The sequence below is a fragment of the Symphalangus syndactylus genome, chromosome 8, assembly GCF_028878055.3.
Source record: "Symphalangus syndactylus isolate Jambi chromosome 8, NHGRI_mSymSyn1-v2.1_pri, whole genome shotgun sequence".
NCBI classification, from domain to species: Eukaryota; Metazoa; Chordata; class Mammalia; order Primates; family Hylobatidae; genus Symphalangus; species Symphalangus syndactylus.
In genome coordinates this window covers 13,651,081-13,663,759 of record NC_072430.2, presented here as the reverse complement: position 1 = coordinate 13,663,759, position 12,679 = coordinate 13,651,081, and the positions used below count along the sequence as shown (strand labels likewise).

Below are 12,679 nucleotides of genomic sequence, written 5' to 3'. Positions count from 1 at the left end.
TTATTTATTTTTATTTTTTTTTTGAGACAGAGTCTTGCTCTGTCACCCAGGCTGGAGTGCAGTGGCGCGATCTCAGCTCACTGCCAGCTCCGCCTCCCGGGTTCACGCCATTCTTCTGCCTCAGCCTCTCCGAGTAGCTGGGACTACAGGCGCCCGCCACCACGCCCGGCTAATTTTTTGTATTTTTAGTAGAGACGGGATTTCACGGTGTTAGCTAGGATGGTCTCGATCTCCTGACCTCATGATCCACCCGCCTCGGCCTCCCAAAGTGCTGGGATTACAAGCGTGAGCCACTGCGCCCGGCCTATTTTTTTAATAAAAAGAAAAAAAGTTTGGAAATGGGCCAGGCACTGTACATGGCTCATGCCTGTAATCCTAGCACTTTGGGGGAAGGTGAGGCAGGAGGATCATTTGAAGCCAGGAGTTCAAGACTGACCTGGGCAACATAATGAGACCCCCATCTCTACAAAAACATTTTTTAATTAGCCAGGAGTGGTGGTGCATGCCTGTAGTCCCAGCTACTTGAGAGGCTGAGGCAGGAGGATTGCTCGAACCCAGGAGTTTGAGGTTACAGTGAGCTATGATCACACCACTGTACTCCAGCCTGAGTGATCGAGCAAGACCTTGTCTCTAAATAAATAAATAAGTAAGTATTTAAAAGTAAAAGAAAATTAGGAAATAAAAATATGTCTTAAAGACCTTTTAATCATTTTCAACTAAAATATTTTGGATAATATTGCAGTATATATTAAAGGTTTTCGCGTGCATGATTGTACTGTTGATGATGCTGCTGTATACCACTGATCTGATTATGAAGTGGTTGGCAGTTATTTATAGTAGCCAGACTTTTTTAAATTGGTAAATTAATACCTAAATCAATGCCAAAGTTATCCCAACCAAGGATTTCATTAATCCAGGCATTCAGCAGATATAGATGACTGCCTGCTATATACAGTTACAGAACTGGACTTTACAAATAGAAATTAACAAACTCAGCCTATTTTTGCCCAGGGAAGCTGATCGCATTGATCATAAAAACCTCATTCATAGTTTGAAAAATATTTTGTCAGATTGTTTTCAGCACAACCTGCACATCTCCTTAAATTTTTTTAATAACCTGAGTTACCCCTTTTAAATAGAATTCTTCCTGTTTATTACATAAAAGCAAAATTCATACTGTTGTCTTGCCACTTAGTTTTTATTCATTTTGAGATCTAAGACTGAAAAGTCTACTTTAGTTTAAATCCCAATCACCTATTTTTTTCTTAAAAAGTGATTTATGTCATACCACTGTAGCAAATAATATGTTAATGTTTGATTTTCCTGAAAGAAGTAATGATTTTTTCTTAGTGGTCAAATATTTTATAATGAAATTTTTAATGTTTGTGTAATAAGAAGGCAAGATTTTTGTTCATAAGGTATTCTGAAGAAAATTGAAAAATGTTTTATTAGTACATTGCAAATGACTTGTCACTTCTTTAACATAGGACATAAATTTTATCTTAGAAAGTGTATCTGGCCAGCGCAGTGGCTCACGCCTGTAATCCCAGCGTTCTGGGAGGCCAAGGTGGGCTGATCACTTGAGGCCATGAGTTCGAGACCAGACTGGCCAACATGGCAAAACCCTGTCTCTACTGAAAATATAGAAATTAACTGGGCATGGTGGCGCGCGCCTGTGATTCCAGCTACTCAGGACACTGAGGCACAAGAATTGCTTGAACCCAGGAGGCATAGGTTGCATTGAGCTGAGATTGCACCACTGCACTGTGACAGAGCGAGACTCTGTCTTTAAAAAAAAAAAAAAAAAAAAGGTGTGTCCATCTGAAGAACTTTTAATTTACAGCTAATGTCAATATGTACTGCTAAACCTTTTCTTACTTTTTTTGATATATTAAAAGATCACATACTCATTTAATTACCTGTAATAATTTTACGTTTTCAACAAATGTCAGCATTTCTTTGTTGATTGGCCAGAGAAGGAACCCTGCTTTGTTTTTTTCTTTCTCTCTGTAATTGATTAGATTTTCTGTTTAATTCGTGCGAGTTATTTTTGTTAATTTTTTTTTTTTTTTACTTAATTTCTTTTAGAAACATGTCATTCAGGTTTATCAAAAGGTAGGATTTATATATACACGTTTATTTTTCAATCCTCACTCCCAAATGGCTCCTGCGATTAACATTAGGTTTGGCTTTCTGGCCCTGTTTTTTCCTTATAAACTAAACTTTCTGCTGAGAACTAAATACTTAATTCCTTGAAAGGAAATTGAAAAGAAATAGATTAACTCTGTCAGGCATTTTAAAGGGACTATGGCACCCATGCAACAAAAGGCTGATGCATGCTCTGTGTATTTTCTTTCTTTGGTAGAATTATTTAGCATCCAAATAATTCTGTCTTCATACTAATAACACTTAGCATGCTCCTGTTTGAAGAATGAGATGCTCAGTAATGTTAATGTACAATTAATGATTATCCACAGGCATGCAAAAGGTAAGTGGTAATTGTGTTATTTTTATTTCACTGAGGATGGAATTAGCAAAAGGCTTTAAAATGACAGGAAAATTAGCTAATACAGAAAACAAGCATAAAATTCAAAGCTACGGCCTCATTTGATTTGGCTTTTTCAGAAATTAAAATGTGAACAGCTGCATAGCAGAAACGTTTTAATATTTTCAGAGTTGAAAGCCACTTTCCAGCAACCACTGAAGAAAGAGTATCTCATTATTTTTACTTAAAGCACTACAGTAAGTGGTGTTCTGATTTTATTAATATTTTTTAGGCCAGGCGTGGTGGCTTATGCCTGTAATCCCAGCACTTTGGGAGGCATAGGCGGGCGGATCACTTGAGCCCAGGAGTTCAAGACCATCCTGCACAACATGGCAAAACCCCGCCTCTACAAATAATACAAAAATTAGCCGGGCGTGGTGGCACACATCTGTGGTCCCGGCTACTCAGGAGGCTGAGGCAGGAGGATCACCTGAGCCCTGGGAGGTCAAGGTTGCAGTGAACCATGACCATGCCACTGTGCTCCAGCCTAGGGGAGTGAGACCCCGCCTCAAAAAAGAAAAGCATATTTTTTGATGGTGATAATTAAGAGACCAAAAATGTTGCTTTCTTAATGCACACATTAATGAAGGGCTACGTTGTACCTGTGCCTCTCAGGTCACCAGAAGGCCAAGCTGCAGGTCAAAACTGTGGGAAAAGCACTTTCTTCCTGTTGGCAGTTCCATTCTATTATTATTTTTTAATTGATCTTCCCACTTGTCTGATTTTTCCTTGGACAGAACAGGTAATAACTGAATATGGAATCCAACTGATAGCCTCATTGGCTTTTAATTGGAAACCCATTGTACTGTGTGGTGCAGTTAGAAAGTGAGAATAACCCCATTCTGAGGCCGAGTGTCCTCAGGCTGAAGAGCCAGCAGGAGTGCCTGCTGTGTGTGCGTGGTGTGCAGTGTGTGCAGTGTGCAGCGGTATGGCGTGCAATGTGTGTGATGGGTGCAGTGTGTAGCATGGAGCTGGCCCCTGTGTACACCCCTGCAGCCTTGTGGAAGAAGGTAGCGCTGGCTCAGTCAAATGAGAGGAAGAGTTTTCATAAGCCCAGCTGGTGTTTAAAACGTGTTTTGGCTTTGTTCATTTTATGGTGTTGCTGTTGGTTTTGATGATGGTTTACATGTACTGGCATGTAAGATTTCTTTTCTCTTTCCCTCTTTCCCTCTTCTCTCTGCTTCTACATTCTGTTCATTGAGGCTTCCAACTGAATATGAGAGGAACGGGAGATATGAGGGCTCAAGGTGAGGGAAATGATTTTTACTTAAAATTTTTTTCAGGTGTTTACTTCATTTCTGTGGCAGAGGCAACACTATTTTCTGAATGTTCCCTATTGTATTCCTGCTGCCTCTGTAGGAGTTAAAACTTGGAGAGGTTGGCATCAGGTAGAGAGGGTGGCCACAAGGGGGCGCCAGCCTGCCATGAGCACCGTCCAGATCCAGCTTGGCCTCTGCTCTACATTTGTGTTTGTGTTAAAAGCATGGCGATGCCTTCAGCCTTCCTGCCTGGGCGTTAACAGCCTTTGGAGGTCTAGGTTGGGTAGCAGTGCTTAGAGAAATAAGCCCTCAGTTCATCACTGACTCCTCACATGGTTCTCTTCACAAGGAATAAAAGCAAGGTACTTAATAGAATGTCCATATTTCAAACTAGATACATTTTCTTCTAAGAATGGTGATTATATAGTTGAGTGTTTTGCTTTTCTTTTTTTTTTTTTTTTTTTTTTTGAGACGGAGTCTTGCTCTGTCTCCCAGGCGGGAGTGCAATGGCGCGATCTCGGCTCACTGCAAGCTCCGCCTCCCGGGTTCATGCCATTCTCCTGCCTCAGCCTCCCGAGTAGCTGGGACTACAGGCGCCTGCCAACACGTCCGGCTAATTTTTTGTATTTTTAGTAGAGATGGGGTTTCACTGTGTTAGCCAGGATGGTCTCGATCTCCTGACCTCGTGATCCGCCCACCTCGGCCTCCCAAAGTGCTGGGATTACAGGCTTGAGCCACCGCGCCCGGCCTTCTTTTTTTTTTTCTGAGACACAGTCTCGCTCTGTCACCCAGACTGGAGTGTAGTGGCGTGATCACGGCTTACTCAGGCTCCCGGGCTTATGCGATCCTCCAACCTCAGCCTCTTGAGTATCTGGAACCACAGGCACTGCCACCATGCTAGCTAATTTTTGTATTTTTTGTAGAGATGGGGGTCTCGCCATGTTGGCCAGGCTGGTCTCAAACTCCTAGGCTCAAGTGAACCTCCCACCTCAACCTCCCAAAGTGCTGGGATGACAGACATGAGCTGCGGCGCCTGGCCTTGCTTTTCCATTTTGCGTAGTTATCATTGCATGGATTTTGGGGGAGGCAATCACCAGGTAGCCTTAGGACTCTGTGTCCCTAGTTCTAGGTCTCTTCCACTTGTGCCCTTTTTTATGCCAGTCACTAGCAGACTATTTCAGGTCCTCGTTCACCGTTTGTCCTTTTGGTCCTTCTAAAAGCCCGCTTCTGGTCATATGACCTTTCTGAATTAAAACCTTCAGTGACCTCCACTATTTCACCCGGCCACTTCCCTGCGAGGCCATGAGTGGCATGGTCCAGGCTGCCCCAGCAGCCCCAGCTCCACTGCCCCATCAAGGCAGAGCATTGGAGCATTGGGGTAAGTGCCTCCAGACCTCCCCATCCCAGCCAGGAGCAGGCTCTAGATCCTGGTTTGTTTCCCCACCCATAATAGGAAGGTGAGATAATAGGGCCTACGTGGGCATCAAGTAAGTTGGGGCCTGACCACCACAAGTGCTTATTAAGTGCCACCAGCTGTTGTGGGGGTGATGACACTGTGCCTCCAGTTCCACTCAGTCTGTGTACTTTATTATGCCACAGACACATCCTGTACTTTCCTACCTCCCCTTTGGCTGTGATCCCCTCTACTCAAAACAAAAACTCTTCCCTATCTCACTGCATTTTGTTGAAATCCCATGGCTCTTCATAGCTCTCCTCAGATGCAGGTCCACCCCCGCCCGTGCCATTTCCTCCTTGTCTCATCCTGCCTGTCACGCTCTCCTGCTAGGCGGGCTCCACTTCTTCTGCTGCCCTCTAGGAGATGGCCAACCTTTCCTGTGCTGCTACTGTTGCCTCACCTTACAGTCTTCCTGGCTCCAGATTAGTTTGAGAGCTTTTGCTTATCTTTGTAACCCATTTAGTATCTAATGTGGCATTTTATACATAGGAAGCTTCTCATCAGTATTGGTGGATGTGAACCAAATTGAATACTAGCAGGTTGGTGACACGGAGAGCTATGTGCATATGTAAAAGCTATAGCCCCTCACCTCTGGTTAGTTGGCCATAGGATGGAGTGTACTTAAGGTACATAGACTATTTTACTCCCAAGAATGCTAGGCACTCACTGTCTTAATTGAGGCCACCAGATACACACATGAGAATATAAATAACGGCTTGTGGCAATAATGACTAAATGCCAAGCAATGGCTGGTAAACCGTGGTGTTCCCTAGAAACCCAGGCCTGGGCCCTACTTATGCTGCCTCTTGGGCATCAGACCAAGGCTTGCATTCTGAATCCACAGGACATCCACATGGGTGGTGTCAGTCCTCCACAGACAGAGAAGTGTCCCATTGCATTTTTCCATCTATTCCAGTAGTAAGATTGTGTCATCTAAGATTTTTGCTTTAACTGTATAATTGGACGCTTAATTAACAAACCAGAGAGGAGGAAAAACAATGAGGTGGGTAGAGCATCATGTTCAGCCTCAGGACTGTACAGCAAAGCAATTTTAGACTGCGGGTGTTGAGTCTCCAGTTACCCTGAGTGCCAGTTACAGTGATTCACATCTGAAAGAACAGTGTTGCAGGAGAGGGACAGCCCAGGGTAGATGGGTGGGGTGGGCAGGAGCTGGCTGCCAACTCCCTCCCTGAGCTGGGCCTGCAGAGCCCTGAGTGGAGGAGTGGGGCATGCTGTCCCTTTTGCCTGATTTCCAAGGATTCTGCTTAACCAATTACTTTGTTCATTTTAGTAAGCACAGGTGGCTGGTGAAGATTTTCCAGCCAGGTAGATGTTTTTGTGTGTGGCTTATGACTTTTAGGGGGTGGGGGAAGAAAATAGACGAAAATAGACTTCGTTACAAATGTGAGTCTGTGCAGGAAAATGTGGAGGTCAGTCGTTAGTTGTGTTGTATCAAAGATGTGAATGAGGAACTAGCTGAAGTGTAAGAGGTTGATTTTCCTGTACGATTAAAAATAAACCTGCCTCTATGCATTTCAGTCGCAATGTATCTGCTGAGCAAAAGGATGAAAACAAAGAAGCAAAGCCTCGATCCCTACGCTTCACCTGGAGCATGAAAACCACTAGTTCAATGGATCCCGGGGACATGATGCGGGAAATCCGCAAAGTGTTGGACGCCAATAACTGCGACTATGAGCAGAGGGAGCGCTTCTTGCTCTTCTGTGTCCACGGAGATGGGCACGCAGAGAACCTCGTGCAGTGGGAAATGGAAGTATGCAAGCTGCCAAGACTGTCTCTGAACGGGGTCCGGTTTAAGCGGATATCGGGGACATCCATAGCCTTCAAAAATATTGCCTCCAAAATTGCCAATGAGCTAAAGCTGTAACCCAGTAATTATGATGTAAATTAAGTAGCAATTAAAGTGTTTTCCTGAACACAGATGGAAATGTATAGAATAATATTTAGGCAATAACGTCTGCATCTTCTAAATCATGATATTAAAGTCTGAGGACGAGAGCACGCCTGGGAGCGAAAGCTGGCCTTTTTTCTACAAATGCACTACATTAAAGATGTGCAACCTATGCGCCCCCCTGCCCTACTTCCATTGCCCTGAGAGTCAGCGTGTGGCCCCATCTCCATGTGCCTCCCATCTGGGTGGGTGTGAGAGTGGACAGTGTGTGTGTGAAGTGGTGTATATGGAAGCATCTCCCTACACTGGCAGCCAGTCATGACTAGTACCTCTGCGGGAGATCATCTGGTGCTAAAACATTACAATTGCCAAGGAGGAAAACACTGAATTACTGCTAAGAGTTAACCTTAAGACTAGTTCATCGTTAATACAGGTTTACAGTTCATGCCTGTGGTTTTGTGTTTGTTGTTCTGTGTTTTTTTAGTGCAAAAGGTTTAAATTTATAGTTGTGAACATTGCTTGTGTGTGTTTTTCTAAGTAGATTCACAAGATAATTAAAAATTCACTTTTTCTCAGTAAAATCTTGCATTGTCTCCTAATACTGTATTTAACACACCCTCAAGTTGAGCAAAAGTAATGTGTATGAAGGCTCGGGGCCACGTGGACCCTAGCAGGGATCCCAGCGTTTTGTGATTACCAGCATATTTTTTCTCCCAAGGCAATAAAGAGAGAAGACGGCCCTCATGGTGACCCAAGAAGGAAGGGAATCCAGAGCAGCTGCAGCTTAACGCTGGGAGTTGTGGCACAGCCCTATGGAGAAACACCAGGTCTTGACGGTTCTGGGTTGGTTCTCTGTGAAGTATGTAAATTTCCTTTCTCTTTTCTTGTGATTCAGTACATGAATCAGACCTACGGCTTTTGTCCAACACCTACATGGTTGTGTAGGGGTAATGAGCTCATCACTCATTGTGTTGCTTTATTCTCACAGGGAAATTGTCACACTGATTGGTGTGCTATTTTGGGTTCTGGGTTTGTTGTTGGTCAGAGTATGAAAGTCTGGAGGCCGGGCACAGTGGCTCACACCGGTGAGCCCAGCACTTTGGGAGGCTGAGGCTGGAGGATCATTGAGTCTGGTAGTTCAGGACCAGCTTGGACAACGTGGTAAGACCCCACATCTTCAAAAAATAAAAACATTGCCCGGGCGCAGTGGCTTACGCCTGTAATCCCAGCAATTTGGGAGGCCAAGGCGGGCGGATCACAAGGTAAGGAGATCAAAACCAACTTGGCTAACGTGGTGAAACCCCATCTCTACTAAAAATACAAAAAAATTAGCCGGGCGTGGTGGCGGGCGCCTGTAGTTCCAGCCGCTTGGGAGGCTGAGGCAGGAGAATGGCGTGAACCTGGGAGGCGGAGCTTGCAGTGAGCTGAGATCGTGCCACTGCACTCCAGCCTGGGCAACAGAGCAAGACTCCATCTCAAAAAATAATAATAATTAAATAAATAATAAAAACATCAGCCAAGTGTGGTGGTGCACTTGTGGCCCCAGCTCTTCAGGATGCTGAGTTGGGAGGCTTGAGCCCAGGAGGTTGAAGCTGCAGTGAACTGTGATTGTGCACAGCACTCCAGCTTGGGCAACAGAATGAGACCCTGTCTCAAAAAAAAAGAAAAAGGAAGGAAAGTCTGGACAGTCAGCCAATCAGAAATATTGTTGCCTCTCTCTAGCGTGGGCAAGGCACTGTTGTGATTGAGATCCTCAGTGAGCAAAACAGACCCCTCTCTCCTTGAGCCTGACATTCTAGGCAGTGGATAAACAAGTAAGTTACCTAGTATGGAGCACAGCAGCAGGTGTGAGAAAGCGCAGAGCAGGCACGGGGTTCATCAGCACTCTGGGTGTGAAGAGTGCTGCTTGGGCAGAGGCCTGGGTGGGCACGTTCACGCAGATTTCTGGGGAAGAGCACTGCTTGGGCCTGAGGCCTGAGTGCACAGCGTGCCTGGAGCAGAGTGTCGAGATGCTTCTCCTACATGTCAGCAGCTGAGGGGATGACGAGCCTTGTGGCCTTGGGCTTTCAGAGGATCACCAGGCAGCTATGTTTGGAACTCACTGAAATGGGGCAAGGAGAAGCTGGCAAAGCCGCCTGGAGGCTCTCAGCAGTAATACAGGCAAGAGGTAGTGCAGCCTTGGGTGAGGATGGGCCTTGGCGCAGATGGTGGTTGGGTTTTGGACATATTTTGAAATAAGAGGCAACTGCATTTTCCCTGGAGTTGGATATGAGGTGAGTAGAGCCAAGGACAGCTTCATGATTTTTGATCTGAAAGCAAAAAGGCCGGAATTGCTGTTAGTTGAGATGCGGAATGTGGCTGGGGAGATGTTTGGGGACAGGAGGGGAAGAAGATGAGGAAAGCAAGCTGGGATGTGTTGAGTTTGAAGTCCCTTTAAACACTGAGTGGCGACGTCTAGTGGGCAGTTGGATAAACATGTGAGGGGTTCGGCTGGGCACAGTGGCTCACGCCTGTAATCCCAGCACTTTGGGAGGCCGAGGCGGGCGGATCACGAGGTCAGGAGATCGAGACCACAGTGAAACCCCGTCTCTACTAAAAATACAAAAAATTAGCCGGGCGCAGTGGCGGGCACCTGTAGTCCCAGCTACTCCGGAGGCGGAGACAGGAGAATCGCTTGAACCCAGGAGGCAAAGGTTGCAGTGAACCAAGATTGTGCCATTACACTCAAACCTGGGCAACAGAGCAAGACTTCATCTCAAAAAAAAAAAAAAAAAAAAAAAATTCCTACCCCAGAAACACTCATCACAGCAGGTTCCTGTGCATAATTTCTGCAGAGGTGGAGCAGAGCCCTGCCAAGCAGAGGCGGGGCCACAGCGGACTTCCTCTTCCTTTGTAGCTGGGACTGATTTTGAATTGTTTTCCATTTTTGCATTCTCAAGGACAAATTGAGTACTGGAAGTTAAATTCCTTTAAGAGAAATGAGTTTCTGAATGCCCTGATGCAGTGGCCACTCTTTATGCTCATATTTTCTTAAGGGGCTCACTTGTCATAAGCAGTGGCTGCATTTTAATGCGTTACTTGGTCAAATAAGGAATGTGTGTCTCAGAGACTAGTATTCATCCACAGAAAGTTACCGGAGTGTGTTATATTTATGAGACTATGTTACTAATTGATCTTGCCTTGATTTTAATGGCAACATGGGTAGTATTCCCTTTACCAAGGTTAAAATGTGAAAACTCATTCATTACTAAGGTTCCAGGCCCTTTCTATAGATTCTCCATTCTCAGAATGTGACATTTTTATTCTGCATACAATGAATTTTGGAAAGGAATATTCTACGACCATTGAAAATCATGAGAGACTGCATTTTTTCCTCATCAACTACCTGGAAATCTCTCAGAAGTGAGGCGAGGCACCTAGTGGGGCTGTGCTGCTGGTTTTATTTACCTGCCAAGCAGAGCATTCTCCTGATCCTGACGATGGTGTTCCTCTTCGTTGATTGCTGACTTCCCTCTCTTCTAGATCAGGCACATTAGAGGAACCAAAACCATATCCCTACAAGTGAGTGAAGTGCCCGACTCTCAGGCCACCTTCGCATTTCTGAAAGTGAAGGCCCAAGCAGAAAACTTACGGAAACAAGACTGGCTTTTAGGGGCACGACCGTGATCATTTTCACAGCATATGCTTCTCCAAAACCCTGGACAATAATGATTTCTATTTCATTTTATTTTATTTTTATCTTTTTTTTTTTTTTTTTTTTTTAGACAGAGTCTCGCTGTGTCGCTCAGGCTGGAATGCAGTGGCGCGATCTCGGCTCACTGCAAGCTCCGCCTCCCGGCTTCACACCATTCTGCTGCGTCAGCCTCCCGAGTAGTTGGGACTACAGGCACCCACCACCACGCCCGGCTAATTTTTTCTATTTTTTAGTAGAGACGGGGTTTTACCGTGTTAGCCAGGATGGTCTCGATCTCCTGACCTCGTGATCCTCCCACCTCGGCCTCCCAAAGTGCTGGGATTACAGGTGTGAGCCACTGTGCCTGGCGTTTTTTTTTTGTTTGTTTGTTTTTTCCCAAGATGGAGTTTCACTCTTGTTGCCAAGGCTGGAGGGCAATGGCAAAGCCTTGGCTCACCACAACCTCCACCTCCTGGGTTCAAGCGATTCTCCTGCCTCAGCCTTCCGAATAGCTTGATTACAGGCATGCACCACCGTGCCCGGCTAATTTTGTATTTTTAGTAGAGATGGGGTTTCTTCATGTTGGTCAGGCTGGTCTCAAACTCCCGACCTCAGGTGATCCGCCTGCCTCGGCCTCCCAAAGTGCTGGGATTATAGGCGTGAGCCACTGTGCCCATGATGATACTTAGAATGATGATATTTAGAAGAAAAACCTCCATACATGTGCCTGTGAATAAATTATGGTTACTATGGAAGCTGTGTCAGGCAGCCCCTACCCAGTAAGCGACCTTCCTGCTGACCTTCAGGTCTGCAGAGCAGTTGCCCCTCCCATGGGTGTGGCACCAGGCAGAGTAGGGGCAGAAGAGGGGTGTTTCCCACGCACTGCCCCTTCCAGTCCGTCTCAGAGGGGCATCAAAATGAGAAAGAGCTTGTGCTCAAGAGTTCAAACCTTATGTTTCTGTTGTGCGTTTTTTGTTTCTTTCGTTGCTGCTTTGCCACGCAGCTCAGGGGCCGTTTAGATGGGAGAGATTGTTGCTCTTCAAGGGAGTGAAGTGAAGATGGTGCCTTAGAGGTGCTCTGACAGTGCACGGGGAGTCCCGGGGTGACTCCTCCATGAGTGGAAGGAACTCAGTGTCTTTGCCAGTCGAGGAGAAAGGAAACAGTTCAACAGCTATTTTTGTTTGTTTTGTTTGTCTTGGGTTTGTTTTGTTTCGTTTTGTTTTTGAGACAGGGTTTCGTTCTGTCACCCAGACTGAAGTACAGTGGCGCAATCACAGCTCAGTGCAGCCTTGACCTCCTGGGCTCAAGTGATCCTCCCACCTCAACCTCCTGAGTAGCTGGGACCACAGGCTTGTGCCCAACTAATTTTATTTTTCGTACAGACAGGGTCTTGTTCTGTTGCCTAGGCTGGTTTGAATTTCTGGGCTTAAGCAATCCTCCTACCTCAGCCTCCCAAAGTACTGGGACTACAGGCGTGAGCCACCTCACCCAGCCCCAACAACTGTTTTTGAATGGTTCCTTGAAAAAGTTCCATTAAAGGCCGGGCACAGTGGCTCATGCCAATAATCCCAGCATTTTGGGAGGCTGAGGTGGATGGATCACTTGAGGTCAGGAGTTCAAGACCAGCCTGGCCAACATGGCAAAACCCCATCTCTACTAAAAATACAAAAATTAGCTGGGCGTGGTGGCATGCACCTGGAGTCCCAGCTACTTGGGAGGCTAAGACACGAGAATAGCTTGAACCCAGGAGGCAGAGGTTGCAGTGAGCCAAGATTGCACCACTGCACTCCAGCCTGGATGGCAGAGCCAGACCGTCTCCAAAAAAAAAAAAAAAAAT

General features: G+C 45.7%; 1 protein-coding gene across 29 annotated transcripts in view; it reads left to right on the top strand.

Annotated features, from left to right (window-relative positions):
• Positions 1–7,750, top strand: part of MARK3 (microtubule affinity regulating kinase 3) — a 120,447-nt gene extending 112,697 nt beyond the window's left edge. For 10 of the 29 annotated variants that reach the window (XM_055288020.2, XM_055288018.2, XM_063643841.1 and 7 more), the window contains one exon: positions 6,800–7,750. In XM_055288020.2, the coding sequence (XP_055143995.1) occupies positions 6,800–7,145 (346 nt within the window). In that variant the 3' untranslated portion in view covers positions 7,146–7,750. Of the gene's footprint in view, positions 1–2,088; positions 2,116–3,747; positions 3,793–6,799 lie in introns of all 29 variants that reach the window. The other 19 variants (XM_055288015.2, XM_055288017.2, XM_055288011.2 and 16 more) reach the window with 3 other exon arrangements.
• Positions 7,751–12,679: the final 4,929 nt, after the last annotated feature.